General features: G+C 37.9%; 1 protein-coding gene across 4 annotated transcripts in view; it reads left to right on the top strand.

Moving 5' to 3' along the window:
- The window catches only part of ARNT2 (aryl hydrocarbon receptor nuclear translocator 2), a 267900-nt gene that overhangs the window by 157411 nt on the left and 93007 nt on the right, over positions 1 to 17482 (top strand). For all 4 annotated transcript variants that reach the window (XM_078151115.1, XM_078151114.1, XM_078151113.1 and 1 more), the window contains 3 exons: positions 5018 to 5120; positions 9309 to 9374; positions 9540 to 9625. In XM_078151115.1, the coding sequence (XP_078007241.1) occupies positions 5018 to 5120; positions 9309 to 9374; positions 9540 to 9625 (255 nt within the window). The remainder of the gene's footprint in view (positions 1 to 5017; positions 5121 to 9308; positions 9375 to 9539; positions 9626 to 17482) is intronic.

Raw genomic sequence — 17482 nt, 5'->3', positions numbered from 1 at the left:
CCGTCTTCCCTCGCCTCCTATATCTAATCAATTTCTAAGTCTTGCTGATTCTGCCTTCACAACATCTCTGCAATCAATCTCTCCAATCAACCTCTCTTTCTACCATCTTTATTCATGCCCTCATCCACTGGGTAAGTTATTCGAGGCCACCTGTAGCCTGGATTATTGTAATAGCCTCCTAACTGATCTCCCTGTCTCTAGTCTGTCTTCTCTCAAATCCATCCTTCTAACTGATATTCCCAAAAAGCATAGCTCTACCAGTGTCACTTTTTTGCAAAAGAAACATCATTGGCTCCCTATCACTTCTAACTCCTCTGTTGGCATTTAAAACCTTTTATGATCAGTCTCCACCATTTTCTGCTGATTTCACATTATTCCTCTTCATACACTCTGCATTCCAGGTAAACTGGCTTACTGGCTTTTCACCATACACAACATTCCACCTCTCACCTCCAACCACTGCACATTCCACAGCTGTAAATGCTCCACTGCATCTTGGAATCCCCTCTCCCTTCAAAGTTTAGTAGTACCTCCTACACAAGATTTTTCCCAATCTCTTCAGGTGTTAATATTCTGTTCCTCTCCTAAAGTACCTTATGTTTCTATAGCATATATCCCAACATATAAAAAAACATATTATTTAAAATTTTTCCATTTACACTCAAGTTTTTAGGTATCCATCTATTGTATAAAGTTGAGTGAAATTGGCATTTTGAAGGGAGTATGCAAAAGATCCATTGTTCTACTGAAACTGGAGTATAATATGGAGAAATAAACATTGAAACAGTTGTCTTATAGAGTCGTAGCTAAAATATCATGAAAATATGTTTTCTGATCTCCTTGTGTTCACCGGCCCATGTGGCACACAGCTGTGATTTATTTTCAGAGTGCTGGATTGGAATTTGACAGACTGCAAGGTTTGCCTTCCTCACAGCTGAAACCATTTGCCGTTTGGGTGATGATAAAGCAAGTGACAATTTGCACTTAAAATGCTGTTAAAAAAACACACAGGAAAAAAAAACGCAGAACTCTTAAGTGAGAACAGACAAGCACCAAACTGTGTTTGTAATATGAATTATACAAATGACAGCTATTCATTTATTGGGAATTATATGGGAATATATTTATTTAGTAGCACAAAAGCTAGATAATTATCAGAACTTATAACTAAGCTCGTCCTAACTGAATTATGTTCAAATACACATCCAACTCAGTTTTTTCTAAATTGAATTTTTTTAAATACTGTAAGACCTTTCAGAAGTCCTGCTCCCATGCCACACTTTGGCTCATAGGTAGATCTGAGTTCACAAAGAAGCATCATGATACAGTGGAAAGAATGCTGAAACTGAAGTTACAACCTGGGCTTGTACCCTGGCTCTGCCACTGGTCAAATCTCCTAACCTCCTAACTTCTTTGGTCCTTCTTTGTAAAATGAGGGTAGTAGTCTGGATGACCTCTGAATTCCCATCTAAAATAACAGTATATGAATGTAATGGAATACTATTGTGCTGTAAGAAACTATGAAGGAATTATTGCTATATAGTTTGAATCCTCTCTTACATTCTGCTGTGCATGACATGCCTTTTTTCTTTTCTCATGTTGTATTTAAGTTTAGTATTTAAGTTTATATTATGCTTCTTTTTATTTTCTTATTAGGTATTTGTTTCAGTAATAAAAAAAAAAGAAATTATGAAGGGGACAGTTTCAAATGAACCTGGGAAGACTTGTATCAACTAAGGCAAAGTGAGGTAGGCAGAACCAGGAGAACAATTTATAGAAGGAAGGAGGGAAGGAAAGTAAGGGAAGGAAGGAAAGGAAAGAAAGAAGGAAAGAAGTAAACAAGCACTTATTAAGCCCCTATTGTGTGCCAAAAATTGGCTAAGCACTTTTACAAATATTATTTCATTTGATCTTCACAACAACCTTGGGATGTAGGTGCTACAAGGAAACTGAGGCAGACAGAGTTAAATAACTTGCACTTGGTCACACAGCTAGTAAGTGTCTGAGGCTGAATTTGAATGCAAGTCTTCCCAATTCCAGGCCTGGTGCTCTCTGAATGCAGTGACTAACCATGACATAATGAAACATGCAAGCCCACTTCCTGTTGGGTATGTAAAGGCCTTACAGTGTGGATTGACACATGAATTTTTTTGAACATGGCCAAAGTGGGAAATGGTTTTTTTTGACCATGCATATTTTTACAAGGGTATCTTTTTCTTTTCCTTTTTCCAGTGGGGGCAGGAAGGTGGTAGGGAAAGAAAGTGTATTTTCTTATTCATTAAAAAAAAATAACTTAGGAAAATGAATTCATTTAGACTCAAAATCTATCATCCTATAGCAATGGCGCACAAGCCCGGGCAAGTTCTACTAAAAGAGAACGTCCCAGGCGATAGATTGTATGTCTGTCATCCAGGGCCCAGCACAGCAAAGTTTAGAGAGGTTCATCATCAGAGCAGCTGCCCAGTAAATGAAGATTTCTCTTTCTTGGCCACAGCATCTCATTAACCAGGACCCGAAGGCACAGAGGGGTTTTGGTTTATCTTAGTAAAGGGGATACCTTCCAGAATGAAATGGAGAATGACCTATTTCTTTCCTAATTGAGGTCTTAAGCGGTGATATAAACGTTATAGCTTCTATAAAAAGTAAAAGAGACAAACAGTTATGTCTTGCCCTGACGTAACACTAGCCTTTGGAGTCCCCCTATTGCACACGTTGGTGACAGCTAAAACAAGCTGTTCACAGGTACTGTAGGTGTTAGAACATGTCTGTTGATTACAATTTTCTTCACAAGATGTTAGAGTGAGGCATGCAGGAATTGAAAAAAAATAAAAGAATTCTAAATATCTGTCTTTGTCAAGATAACCATCTGCCTGTCTGAGATAGGGTTGAGTTTGATGAAGGTTTAGCAGGATGAATTCTGGAGTTCAAGACAGATCTGTCACTGGAATGTAAAATGAGCGTAGAGCTGGAGTGTGTGCTACAGAGCCTGGTTAATCAGGGCAGAGCTGGGCAGATACTTGGTTAGGTGAACTGCAGATTAATACCAGATCTGTGTTGAGGCCAGAAGGAGAGCAGGTCAGGGCTTAGAACAGAACATGGGTCAGTGGGTAAGACTAAAATAATAATAATTGCCATTTGTACCCTTTATGACAGGCATCCTTAACCTTGGAGTCTGTGGATTTTTTTTAAAAAATGTGTTTTGATAACTGCATTGTAATATAATTGGTTTCCTTGGTGAACATATGTATTTTTTAATGTATTCAAAAACATAATTCTGAAAGGGATCCATAGGTTTCACCAGACTTCCAAAGCAGGTTCCTGGCACAAAAAAAAGAGGTTGTATGTGTAAAGTGCTTGCCTGAACCTGAAAGTATGGATGAGACATTAAAACTAGAATGGGGATAATAATAGTACCTATTTTGCAGGGTTGTTGTGAAGATCAAATGAGGTAATATGTATAAAAAGCATTTAGCACAGTGCCTGACACGTAGTAGGCTCTATATAAATGTTATTCTCTTCACCCCTTCCCCCATCTTAGCATCTTTGCTATGAGATTTACTTCTTAAAGGGAAGGCCTATAACAGGGCATGCATTAGTTTAGGGCCTTGATCCTGTGTGTGTGTGTGTGTGTGTGTGTGTGTGTGTGTGTGAGAGAGAGAGAGAGAGAGAGAGAGAGAGAGAGAGAGAGAGAGAGAGAGAGAGAGCGCAAGCGCAAAGATCATTTTAATAGCCATCAATTATTATGGGGGAGTTTATTTTTTTAGTTATAAAACTTAAAATGTTTACAGTTTACTGGCTAAAAGCTTTTTTTAAATTTGTTTGCTACTAATGTATTCATGACCACAATCTGTATTAATGAATTTATTTTTTAAAAAACAAACATGTTCTCGTAAACAACTTACCTCCCATGCATTACGTATGTTGTATCTTGAATTCCCGTATTGCAGGGAGAAAAAAAATAAAGGAAAAATTCTCAAAATAGTGAGACTTTGTCAACATATTTATCAGCCAACAAATATCTATTGATTACTTATTTTGTGCTTACTGATATGGTGTATGTATATTTGTATAGTTGAAAGAACACTGGATTTGAATGACTTTGTGACCTTGTATAAATCATTTTACTCCTCTCAGATTCAGTTTCCTTATATGGAAAACAGGGATTGTAATACTTAAACTACCTCCCTCATAGAAATGTTATGAGGAAACCATAACACTTTTTAAATCTTAAAGTGAATGAATGAATGAGCAAGTGAATGAAAAGACATTTATTAAGCTTTTATTATGTGTCAGGCACTGTGATAAGCACTGATAATACAAATACAAAAGTACAATAGTCCCTGCCCTAACAGAGCATACATTCTAATAGAGGGGGTCAATACATAATGGGGAATGGTGGCCAGGTAAGGGAATTTTGGTCTTGGAGGGTAGAAGGACAGTGAGTTGATCCACAGGACAGTTGATTGGCATGCCTTTTCTGGCAGCGGTTGTAGTATTGATTTGATTCTTGGGCAATGAGGAAATCAAACGAGAAAGGTTTATACTTTGCAAATTTTCAAGTGCTATATAAATGCTATCATCATCATCCCAGGAGAAAATGAATGCTGTTGCCAAGAAGATAGAAGTGTTTGTCATTTTGTTACATCTTTGTATAAAGAACTGAAATTTTTTCTCTAGTGTTAGGTGCCTATTACTAGAAATTTGTGAGGAACTGTATATGCCATGAAAGTCAGCCAGCTTAATCTCTTTTATTCTATATTAAAAACTCTTGGAAAGGCTTTTTCCCTTTCCCAGGAAGGAAAGAGAAGGATAAGAACTATTCATTGCAGTGAGCTATTTGTATTATGATAGATCTCATTGATCCATGTTCTCCTCGCCAAAGTGTTCGTGACTTGATTGTACTAAGAAATGAGCAATGTGTGTAGTCCCTTTTTCTTGGTGCTCAGGACAAGGGGAGAAAGCTGTTCTCAGCTCTTGTCAAAAGTCTTATGCCAATTTTGTTTTCTTTCTTTTTAAGGTCGGATTTTGGATCTGAAGACAGGGACAGTCAAGAAGGAAGGTCAGCAGTCATCTATGAGAATGTGCATGGGATCCAGACGCTCTTTCATTTGCAGGATGAGGTTTGTAAGAATATCACTGTAGTTAGCTTGTCTCAAGCTACTGTTTGCCTTGAATGTCACTTATGGGAAGGGTTCCTCAGTGACTCCATATTACTTTCATGACAACAGTAGTTCATATTTGTACAGTGCATTCCTCACAATTGTTATCCTCATTTTATTTCTAAGGAAACTGAGGCTCAGAGAAAGTAAATGATTTGCTTAAAGCCACCCAGAGCAAGTGGTAGATTTAGGACTAAGTCTCGTTTTCTTATTCTAAATCTTTCCATACCCAATGATACTTCTGTTTCCCCCAGAGCAGCATGGTGCTTTGCACCCAGTAAGTGCTTCCTGAGGTCATTAAATAAATGCTAATGTATAAAAGTGGAATCTCACCATTGGGAAAGACCAGAGTGATCAGTTCAACCCACAGTTGACTAAGAATAGCCTCCACAGCATCCCTAACAAGTAACCATTGACTTTAAGATCCCTAGTGATAGGAAATCCATTATCTTCAGGCCATTCCACTTTTGAACAGTTCTAATTGTTAGGATTTTATCCTCACATTAAATCTAAACCTGCCTTCTTACAACCTCTACCAGTTACTCCTAGTTTCACTCTTCAGAGCCAACCTAAACTTCCCTCCAGGTTGACGTGGAGCCATTGATGACTGAAACTGCTCATTCAACCAGTTTCCAATTCCACTTACCTGTACCAATGGCTAGCACACATCTTTTCATCTTGCCCAAAAGAATAAAAGCCAAACATTTTGCTGAAATCTAGAGAAACATTATCTATAGCATTCCCTTGGGATTCAGGGTCTTCCATAATCTGGCCCCAACTTCCCTTTCCAACCTTTTATTTTGCTAATGTCTACATAAACCATCCCCTTCAACCAGAATGGCTTATTTACTGTCTCCCAAGACCTGTCTACCTATGTGTCTACCTACCATCTTGCTTATGTTCTGTCTCCACCTAGAATTCTTTTTCCCTTCTTTTTTTTGTCTACCCAAGACATATTTATCCTTCAAGGCGTGGCATCATAAGATTTTCTTGACTACTTCAACATGTTCAAAGAATGAAACTCTTCCCTCTGAAATCATAAAACTTATTGCCGCTAGCACTCATTTGGCATTTAATTATCCAGTGACTTGATCTCTTGTCACAAATATTGTTCCTTGACTATTCTTGTTTATTTCTTGAAAACAAATGGGGCGGGGCGGGGAGAGGGAATATAAGCATTTATCTGGCACTTGCTATGTGCCAGACTCTGTACTAAGTGCTTTACAAATATCCCATGTGAACCTTATAACAACCTGGGAGGTAGGTGCTGTTATTATTCTCTACTTTACATGTGAGGGAACTGAAGGAAACAGAGGTTAAGTGACTTGCCCAAGGTCATGCAGTTAGCAGGTATCCAAGGCTGTGGTCTTGAACTCTGGTCTTCCATACTCCAGGTCTAGTGCTCTATCCGCTGTGCCACCTAGCTGTTTTATTCATCTTTGTATTCCTCTCAATGCCTAACACATTGCTTAGCACCTAGAAGGTGTCAATAAATATGTATTGAATGATTAAGTTAATCAATGAACTTAGGAATAGGTGGGGTGAATGGTTCATATAGCAATATAGCCAGAAGGGGAAAATAACCATCTCTTTTAGAAAGGAGCTATGGAAATCATTAAGAGATCTAGATAAAATTCCTACCTCTCCTATTTATTAGCTGTGTGATTTTTAGACAAATTATCTTGCCTCTCTGGGTCTCAGTTTTATTCCTTTGTAAAATTAAGGGGTTGGACAAGACGGCTTCTAGCTCTAACATTATATGATGCTATATGAGGCCTTCTTCATTTTTTTCTGTACCTGTTTTCATTACCATAATTCTGCTGCCCCCAAATAACACAAGTAGTAAGTACACTGGACCAGTTATTCCCAAACAATATAGGTTAATCTAAGCCTACCTGTGTGCCCATTGGTACCTAAAATGCTGTGCCTGGTAGCAGGCATGAGAGATATCCGTTTCTGCTTCAGTTTTCTACTTCCAACTATAAATAAGCAATTGAAACCATATTCTACAAGCTAAACAATAAGGGCTATTTAAGATAATGTGAATTTTTATTACTTTGATTATTCTATTGCCTTAGTGAATTTTGAACAAGAATATTAACTCATTCTCATAGAGGACAGGACTTTTTTAGAGTTTATCAATAAAATTCTTGGCTTTGATCACAAGCCACTAATTCAGTCTCCCCTTTTCTGAGGGAAAAAGTTTTATTTAATCTGTTACCTTATCCAGCAAGTGAGGGTTCATTTTTTCCCTATTAAGATTGTTCTTGCCCTCAGAGAGGATTCAGTACCATCAAGAGGTGGTGGGACTGCATTCAGATAATCTGAACTGTAAGGCAAGTGGTTTGGGCGGTTGTTGCTTTTATCCAAGATAGAAATTACTCCAGTAATTAAGTGGATTCATTTTCTCATCGATGAGATGGAGATGAGAGCTATGGATTTTCCAGAGGATCCTTGTCTTCCAAATATCTCTTTATTTAAATAACTGAATTTAATTCAGTTTAAGCTAACATTTATTAAAAATCTACTATATACAAGCATTTAACTGTTATAGAGAAATGTTTTAAAATAGTCACAAATCTGGTACCTTTTTTCACTAATCTTTAACCTGCTAAGAATATTAGTCCAGTTCAATCCTTAGTTTTTCCCTAAATTTTAAATAGGAGATTTATTTTTCATATCCCTGAATCCTGTCTTGGAGTCAAATATCCTTGAGGGCTAATATACAAGTCTTGAATTTTAAGTTCAGGATTTCAGCTGAATTTCAGATTTAGAGGCAGCTGGTGCCATAGTAGATAGAGAACTGGGCCTAGAGTCAGGAAGACAAGAGTTCAAATCTGGCTTCAGACACTTACTAGCTATGTGACCCTGGATAAGTCACTTAACTTTTGATTGCCCCCATTTCCTCAACTGTAAAAAAAAAATTATCACTGACTTCCCAGGATTGTTGTGAGGATCAGATTAAATAATATTTATAAAAGTGTTTAGTACAGTGCCTTGCACATAGTAGGTGCTATATAAATGCTTATTCCCTTTCCCATTCAGCTCTGGTGCTTTGGCATAGTTTGGCCTCAAAACCTTTGTGGCTTTCATAACTGCTAAAGATTAGGTTTTGAAAACATTTTTGTGACTTCCTTCTATTAGATCCTGCTGCTGAAATAATTTGGCACAGGTTTTATCTATTTAAAACTTTATTTTATAATAATAATAGCTGCCACTTACATGGTGCTACATTTTATTTTCACACAATTCTGTGAGATAGGTGCTATCATTTTCACCTTTGGGCAGTTGGGGAAACAAAGGCTGAGAGGGGTTAGGTGACTTGCCCAGGGTTGGAGATGATATTAAACTTGGTTCTTCCTGAATCCAAAATCAGACCTCTAACCACCACGTCAAACTGTCTCTCAACCTCTAAAAGGTCCAGTATTTCTGCTCTTGCTTTAACCAGAATCAAGCCACACACATATTGGATGTGAACCTGCCAGCCATGGCTTGTCCACACATAATGTAAAAGAAGATAGAAAACAGCCTCTTTCTCTGAGATCCCAGAGCACCTTGATGTCTCTTCCTAGGACTGCTGTCTCTGACATGGACCTTTGTTCTGTGGCTCTCATCTGCCTAGACCTTTGAGTCTTGCCTGCTTCTTCCTGCCCTTGCTGATTCCCTAGATCTGACCCAATGAATGGTTGGTTAACTGGTAACACATGATGCATTCCTCCAGCCTTGTTAAATCCCTAGATTAGACTTACTGTGTCACTGATCCATTGGAAGGCTTCCAGAGCTTTCTCATCCCTCCTGGTCATCCTTTTAAAGTAACTAGCCTTGTTTCCTTTCACATAAGCATCAAAGAATAGTATCAGAGGGCAAACATAAACCCCTACAGAGTCCAGTGGAAGGAAATCAAAGTTAGCATCATCTTTGCCGGCCCACTGCTTAGCTACCAAGGAAAAGAAGTGAAAATGAATTAATTGAAAATGACAGTGTAAAAGTTTGTTGGTATTGTCCTGAAGTAATTAGCTAAACCGGCATTTTTGTTTTATCTGTACATACCGGAGAGCCCTAGACAACTGATAATTTGTACCAAGTTTGGGCATAATGTTTTGTGGCATTGCATAGGTGTTAACTACTGGTGAATTGATTTACTCTTAGGTGTGGAAATGCCCCTTTGGATCACCTCCCTCTTAACAGAATAACCACCATGCGGAAAAGATACAGGTCAGTTTGTTTCTTATTTGTGATATGTATTATCATGAGTTCTTTTGGTCTGGGGTGGCCTCTCAGTCCTTACTCTATTAAGACCATCATAGGACAGGGCATGAGAGTTGGGGTGGGGGCAGGGTGGTCCTGATGCAAATGGTTTCACAAATGCCTTTTCTTTAGGAATGGCCTGGGCCCAGTTAAGGAAGGAGAGGCACAGTATGCTGTAGTCCATTGCACAGGATATATCAAGGCCTGGCCTCCAGCAGGTAAGAAAAGTCTGAGTTCCCATTTTAAAGTGAATAATACAAGAGGGGCACTTAGAATTAACCACCGCTCTTGGTGAACTAGCTCAGAAATCAGCCAGTCATTTCACAGGAAGCCTGTGGAGTTATGGGCCCTATTTGTAACTTCTTAGAGGCCAAGAGAGGAAGCCACAGTGACTGGCCATCCATCCCTGAAAAATCTGAAGGATTGGTCTTGCTTTAAGGGCATTTCCTCAGCCCATTGCTTTGTAGGCATCAGTCCCCCCTGCCTTTGACTTTAGTTAAAAGATACCTCAAATTGTTGTTGATGATTAATCATTTAAAGTAGGGCTTCTTAATCTTTTTGTGACAGTCTGGTGGGACCCCTTCTCAGAATAATGTTTTTAAATGCATAAAATAAAATATATAGGATTACAAAGGAAACCAAATAAATTGAAATATAGTTACTGGAATATTTTTTTTTAAAAAATCAAGGTCATGGTTACCAGGCTAAAACACTCAGTTTAAATTAATCTGGATCTTCCAGGAAGCATGTAAGTTAGTCTGTCTGCATTTATAATTTATATTCTATATGTGCCAGATACCATGCTACACACTAGGGATACAAAGAGAGGCAAAAACACAGTCCTTGCCCTTAAGAAGCTTGCATTCTAATAGGGAAGACTATATTCAAGTAACTATGTACATATACGAGATATAGAGACACAGAGTTTCCCCCTCAAAAGGAAGGGGAAAGAGGGAGAGCGAGGGGCAGAACACTGAGAGACCAAGAAAGGCCTCCTGAAGAAGGAAGAGTTTGAGCTGAGTCTTGAAGGAATCCAGGGAAGCAAGGAGGTAGAGGTGAAAAGTGAGAACATTTCAGGCCTAGGGGACAGCCAGTGCCAAAGCACGGAGTTGAGAGGTAGCATCTTGTGTGAGGATGAGCAAGTAAGACAATGTAGCTAGATTATAGCATGATTAGAGTGAGGTGAAGTGTGAGAAGATTGGAAAAGTAGAAAGGAGGGGCCAGGTTGCAAAGGGATTTAAGTGTAATAGAGAGCATTTCATATTTGATTGTGTAAGTAATAGCAAGAAACATTGCAGTAACAGCCAACGTTTGTAAAGCATTTTATAATTTCCAAAGTAGTTTCCATGTAAGTTTGGCACTCGAAGAAAAAAAAATACTATTTTAATTAAAGTATTATAGAGGTGATGATAGTCCCACTGTACTCAAATCTAGTTAGACCAGAAGTAGATCATTTTGTTGAGTGGTGGGTGTCACATTTTAATAAGGACATTGACAAACTCTAATACAACCAGGGGATAAATGAAAAGAAAACTTTCTTTCTCCTCTCTCTCTCTCTTTCTTTCTTTCTCCTCTCTCTTTCTTTCTCTTCTCTCTCTCTCTCTCTCTTTCTCCTCTCTCTCTCTCTCTCTCAATATACACACACACACACACACACACACACACACACATATACATATATGTACATATATATATATATGTATGTATGTACATACACCCGTATACATACAGGCATACATACATACACACATATACACACACATATCATACATTTAGAGGCATAAAGAGACTCTGAGAACATCTAGTCTAATCCCCTCATCTTACAGATAAGGAAACTAAAGCCTATGGAGGTTAAGTGAAAGTAGTAAAGGTGGGATTTGAACCCTGTTCCTGACCAAAAAGCCAATGTGCTTTCCACTAACCTACATGGCCTCCTATGGAAAATCTTATGGTATCTGGTATTCCTTCCAAGCATTAAGTATGTCTGACTTTGCTAAGTTTCTGAAATCAGATGAGTTGGGCCATATTCTGGGTGCTATGGTTAAGAGACTGCTTTTGTTGAAATGGGTAATCCTTCCCTTGACATCGATCACAGTTGCCTCCATGCCATATCAAATAGTCTTATCAAGTTGCTATGGCCAAAAAGTATCTGTTACTTGTTGGATAACCTGCTATTGTGTTACTCTCCAGATTTAGTTAGGCTAGACCTCGGATAACAGAAACAAGAGTTCCTCATTGGGCTCTTGTCCAAGTCATTCTAGCTTAGTAAACCTACCATAGCTTGGGCAGCTAGGTAGTACAGTGGATAGAGTGCTGGGCCTAGACTCATGAAGATGAGTCTTTGTGAGTTCAAATCCGTATTCCAACATTGGTATGTGACCCTGGTCACTTCACCCTGTTTGCCTCAGTTTCCTCATCTGTAAAATGAGCTGGAGAAGGAAATGGCAAACCCCTCCAGAATCTTTGTCAAGAAACCCCCCAAGTAAGATCACAAAGAGTTGGACGTGACTGAAACAACCTAACAACAACCACCGTAGCTTGGACTGGGTTGGCCAAGCCTTTGAGAATCTAGGATTAATTAACTTCGTGTCATGAAAAAACATCAGAAGAAGACCTCAGTGGAAACATCACACGCATCATAGTCATGACACTTCCTGTATGCTGGGCACTGCATGAAGCACTTTACAATTATCATGTCATTCAATCCTCACAACAACCCTAGGACTTAAGTGCTGTTGTTCCCATTTTACAGAGGTTGCGTGACTTGCCTGATGTCACACAGCTGATAAGTGTCGGAGGCCACATTTGAACTCGAGTCTTCCTGACTCCAAGCCCAGTGCCCTATCCACTGAACCACCTAGATGTCCCCCAAACACTGAAAAACGACATTTGGGTAAACAAGAAATGAAATACATATGTTCAAACTAGAGAAGATAGCGCTCCATATATATTAGTCATGGGGATTTTGGTAGACTGTAATATGAGTCAGTATCTCACTTGGTCTCCCTTAATGCTAGATCCTTCCCTCTGAGATTATCACTAATGTATCTGATATATGTCTTATTTATCCATAGTTTGTGTGTTGTCTCCCCCATTAGATTGTAAATTCCTTGAGAGTAGGAACTGGTTTTGTCTTTCTTTGTATCACCACTACTTAGCATAGTGGCTGGCCTGTAGGAGACATTTAATAAATGTTGATTTACTTGACATGACTTGACAGGAATGTACTCTGAGGCTGCCTTATACTGGAAAGAACTGGATTGGTAGTCAGAGGACCTAGGTACGAATCCCTGCTGGTCTACTAGTTACACTTGACCTTTTTAGTCATAATTTCTTCAAATGACATATTTCGTATTTATGTATTTAACATATTTATCATTAGTTTCTATAGGATGACTAGGGTTAACTATGTAATCTCTAAAGTATCTTCTAGCCCCAAACTCATGATCCTGTTTTCATTAAAGCGTTAAAGCAATCCTAGTTAGCACAGAAGTAGATCCTTTTGTCCAATGGTGAGTGTCAATTTTAGGAAGGATATTGACCAGCTTGAACACGTCCAGAAGATAAGAAGTGAAGAGAAGACTCAATACCAAACTACATGGGATAGATTGGTTGAGGAAGTTGGGGATATTTAACAAGGACAAGACAAGATATGGGGGGGGAATGTGATGATGTGTGTCTGAAAATATTTGGTCGATTTTAATAGAGACATTTGACTTATTCTGCTTGGTTCCAGAGAAAAAATTAACATTAGTGGATAAAAGTTCTAGAGAGGCAAATTTCATAACAGTATAAGAAATTCCTAACATTTAGAGCCATTCAAAAATAAGAATGGGTTGCTTAGGAGGTAATGAGTTCCCTATCATTGAAGGTATTTAAGCAGAGGAGGGATGATCACTGGTTAGGGATAGTTTAGAGAAGGTTGATATTTCAATTAAGATATTGAATTAAATGAGACCAAAGTACCTTCCAACTCAATAATCCTAGATCAGAAAGGTCGTATTAGAGGCAGCTAGGTGGTGCAGTGGATAGAGCACTGGCCCTGGAGTCCCGAGGACCTGAGTTCAAAGCCAGCTTCAGACACTTGACACTTACCAGCTGTGTGATCCTAGGTAAGTCCTTAACCCCAATTGCCTTGCCAAAAAAAAAAAAGGCAGTCTTATTATGTTCATTTCACACATAAAGATTGGGAGATTGCTCAGATTATACCATGGGTAAATGGTAGAACTAGGTAAAAAAAATTCATTCGCCTATGCTTCCTCTGCCTGGCACTCATGAGTCTTTCTGGTTCATAGTAGCTATGTGAATAAACACTGAAGTTCACATAGATACACCAGGGTTTCTTTTTTAAGTTGGAGTCTATTGTCACCTTAATATTTACAGAGTTCTACTGTTAGGAATATCTACATGTAGGAAGAGATCCAGCCTTATTTTTTTTCCCCTTTAAAGAACAAATGTAATGATCTTAACATGTTAATGAAGTTCCTTTTGTTTAAAATTATTTTTTAAAATAAAATTGATACTTCTCCAGTGAGTGATCTATCAAGGCCACATTGAACCTTAGAATATTCCAGATTAACCTTTGGAAGACAATATGACTATGGAAAGCTTGGACTTTTGTAAAATGGGGGTAAAAATGCATACCCGATATGAGAAATAAATGAGGTTGACCGTGCATGTTTGTATCAGGGGTTTTGTTTTTCTTTTTTTCTCATTGGAATAGACAGTGGGTAAAAGAAAGTGGATTTTTGCTGATTTTTAAAAAAAGTAAACTTAATTAAAAGTATAGATTATTAAAAGAATTAAATGAGACTTACATGTAGAAATGCATATGTGTATATATAATATATGTGTTTTTTATGTTTAGGCTTAGAAAACTATTTTAAAGTATTTTCATGATTAAAATTGGGAGCCTTCTGTCATATACTTAACTGTGCTTCCTGATATATTGATGTTCTTTGGTGGAGGTAAGTGCACCAAAAAAAAAAAATCATTTAGCTGGAGTATATCAGAAAATCACTGAGTTGATATTTTTAACTACCTTTTAGCCAAATCTCAATACCTTTCTTCATTTACAGTCTGAGAAAAACTGACGCTGTTGACCAAACCTTACCTCTTGTAACTAACTCTTCCCTTAATAGGCAATGAAATGTAGTGGCCAAAATTACCCACTAGATTTGCAGTCAGAAGACCTAGGTTTGAATATTGGCTCAGTCATTTATTAGTCAGAGTCAAACTATTTCACCTCTAAGCCTCAGTTTCCTTGTTTGTAAAATGTGTTGTTGTTGTTTAGTCGTGTCTTCACTTCCTTCCAGTTCCTTCTCCATCGCATTTTTACAGATGAGGAAACTGAGGCCAACAGGTTTAAATGACTTGCCCAGGGTCACACAGCTAGTAAGTGTCAGAAGAGGAATTTGAACTCAGGTCCTGCTGACTACAAGACTGCCATTTTATGCCACCTACCTGCCCCCTACTGTACTACTTACCTTATAAAATTGTTGTGAGGATCAAATGGATAGTTTCTATACAATTCTTTGTAACCAATACTATAATATGTAAATGTAAGCTATGCATTGCTTTGTTACACTACCCTTTTCTGCTTCTCCTGAATCTCAGTGTTCTTTCTCTTTTACCATTGTTGCTTCTTCTTTCTCTTTCAAATCATTAATTACAAGTGCTTCACTAAGGGTCCATCTTTAATACACTGATTTTCTCTCCGCAATATTCTTTTGTTTAATGAGTTTATTTGCTTGCTTGAAGAAAGAGAAGTCCAAAGAGATGAAATCACCCACACTCTTGTCTTAATTATATTTCAGCTAGCATCTTGTGTTTATTTCTGAGTGTCACATTTTAAGGACGACATTGGATAAGCCTGAACGTGTCCAATGAAAGGCATGGTGAAGGACCTTGACTGAGTTCATGGAACATAAGAATTGATTGAAGGAATATAGTGGATGTTTAGCTTAGAGAAGAGAGATATCAGGGAAAAGAGATATCATGATAGCCATCTTCAAGCACTGAAAGGACTTTCATTTGAAAAGAGATTAGAGTTGCTCTGCTTGGTGCCAGAGCAAACCTCCAGAGCGTGGAGTAATGAGTAGAAATTGAAAAGAGGTAGATTTAAGCTTTATGTAGAGAAAAACTTCTAACAATTACAGCTAAGCAAAAGTGGAATAGGCTGCTTTGGGAAGGCAATAGGTTTCTCCCTCATTAGAAGTCTTCAAGAAAAGGCTGAATGACTTCCATCAGATACATTGTAGGTTATAACAGGTTCCTAACATGGCGTATGTGAGTTTATTTAAGTTCTGTGAACTTGAATGGGCAGCTAGGTGATACAGTGGATAGAATGCTGGACCTGGAGTCAGGAAAACTCATCCTTCTAAATTCAAATCTAGCCTCAGACACTTACTAGCTGTGTGACCCTGGACAAGTCACTTAACCCTGTTTGCCTCAGTTTCCTCACCTGCAAAATGAGCTGGAGAAGGAAGTGGCAAACTACTTTAGTATCTTTGCCAAGAGTCCCCAAATGGGGTCATGAAGAGTCAGACACAGCAAAAAATGAACTTGAATGGGGAAATTACAATTTAATTTTGATATATTTGATTTGCTTCCAATCTTATGTATTTTATTTTACACATTTGAAAACATTCTACTGAGAAGGGTACACAGATTTGTCAGCAGATTGCCAGAAGAGTCCATGCACAAAAATTACCTTAAGAACCTTTATTGTAGAGGGAATTCTTTCTTGGGTAGAGATTGGACTAGAACCCCACTGAAGTTCCTCCCATTTAAAAATTTCTGGGATTCTTTGTGAAGTGATAGAGCCAGGACTCAAACCTGTATCTTCTGACTCCAAGTCCAGGTCATTTCTACTCCAAGAGATGGTCAGCAAGTACTGAACTACTTTAAATTTGTCTCCAGGCCAAGAAAAATTACATTTCAAGGTACATGAAGAACTTTCAGATGTCATTACAGAACTATTGTTGGGAAACTCTGAGAAATCATGGAGAATGGGAGAGATGCCAGACACCTAAGGATAATCAAATATTCCATTTTTCATTTTTAATGAAAAAAGGAGAGTCTGGAAAACTACAGACTGTGGGCTTGATGTCAGTCTTCAGCAAAATTCCAGAAACAATTAAGAAAACTTGATGATTTTTGAATACATAGAAATGAAATAGCAATCACTAAAACTAAGCATGGCTCCTAAAGAATAAGTCATGCCCAAGTAAATTAATTTCCTTTTTTGAAAGGGAATGCTAGACCAGTGGAATACTCTAAACATAGTGCATCTATCTTTTAGCAAAACCACTCATGATATCCTCATAGATAAGACTACCAAGATGTTTTGTTGGGTACATTCCCCAAAACTGTAACCCCAAAATATTAATTAGTCACTTATGACCAACTCAGAGGGAGGAATTTAGTGAATTGCCACAGGTCTGTAGCCCTGAACTCTTCAACATTTTTACCAATGACTTGGATGAGAAGATAGCAAATGTGTTTATCAAATTTATGAATAAAAGCAAACTGGGAGGGACAATTAATTTGATGGATGACAGAATCAAGTTTCAAAATAATCTTAACAACCAGAAGGATGAAATTTAACAGAAAGTAACGCATTTTAAAAAAACAGAAAAGTGCAAGAGGCAATAGCAATACTGTAGTTTTATTAGCTTCCATGTTAAATTTAAAGTATACCTTTTTTAAAAAAAAGTATGTAACAGATATTCACGGATTCTTGGTATTTTTAAATTCATGTTTGTTGACATTTAAGCTTGGAAGACTGAAAAATAAATTAATGTAGGGTTTTTCTTTTTTTGATCAATTGCTTGATTGGAGGATGGAGGAAATCTGGATTTATAGGAAAAAAGACAGGAGGAGTTAGTTCATCACAACACACTTATCATGAGCCAAGAATGTGATGAAGCTGCCAAAACAACTGAAACCACATTAAGTGTCACTGCTAGAAGGATAGATCTGAAAGGGAAATAATCCCACTAGATTCTGCACTCAGCAGACCATTTTTGAAGAACGATGTCCTATTCTGAGTGCCACATCTTCAGAAGAACATT

Source organism: Phascolarctos cinereus, unplaced genomic scaffold (genome assembly GCF_003287225.1).
Source record: "Phascolarctos cinereus isolate Bilbo 61053 unplaced genomic scaffold, phaCin_HiC Scaffold_3;HRSCAF=262, whole genome shotgun sequence".
NCBI lineage: Eukaryota > Metazoa > Chordata > Mammalia > Diprotodontia > Phascolarctidae > Phascolarctos > Phascolarctos cinereus.
Note: the sequence above shows the minus strand (reverse complement) of the source record. Positions and strands in the feature narration are given on the sequence as shown.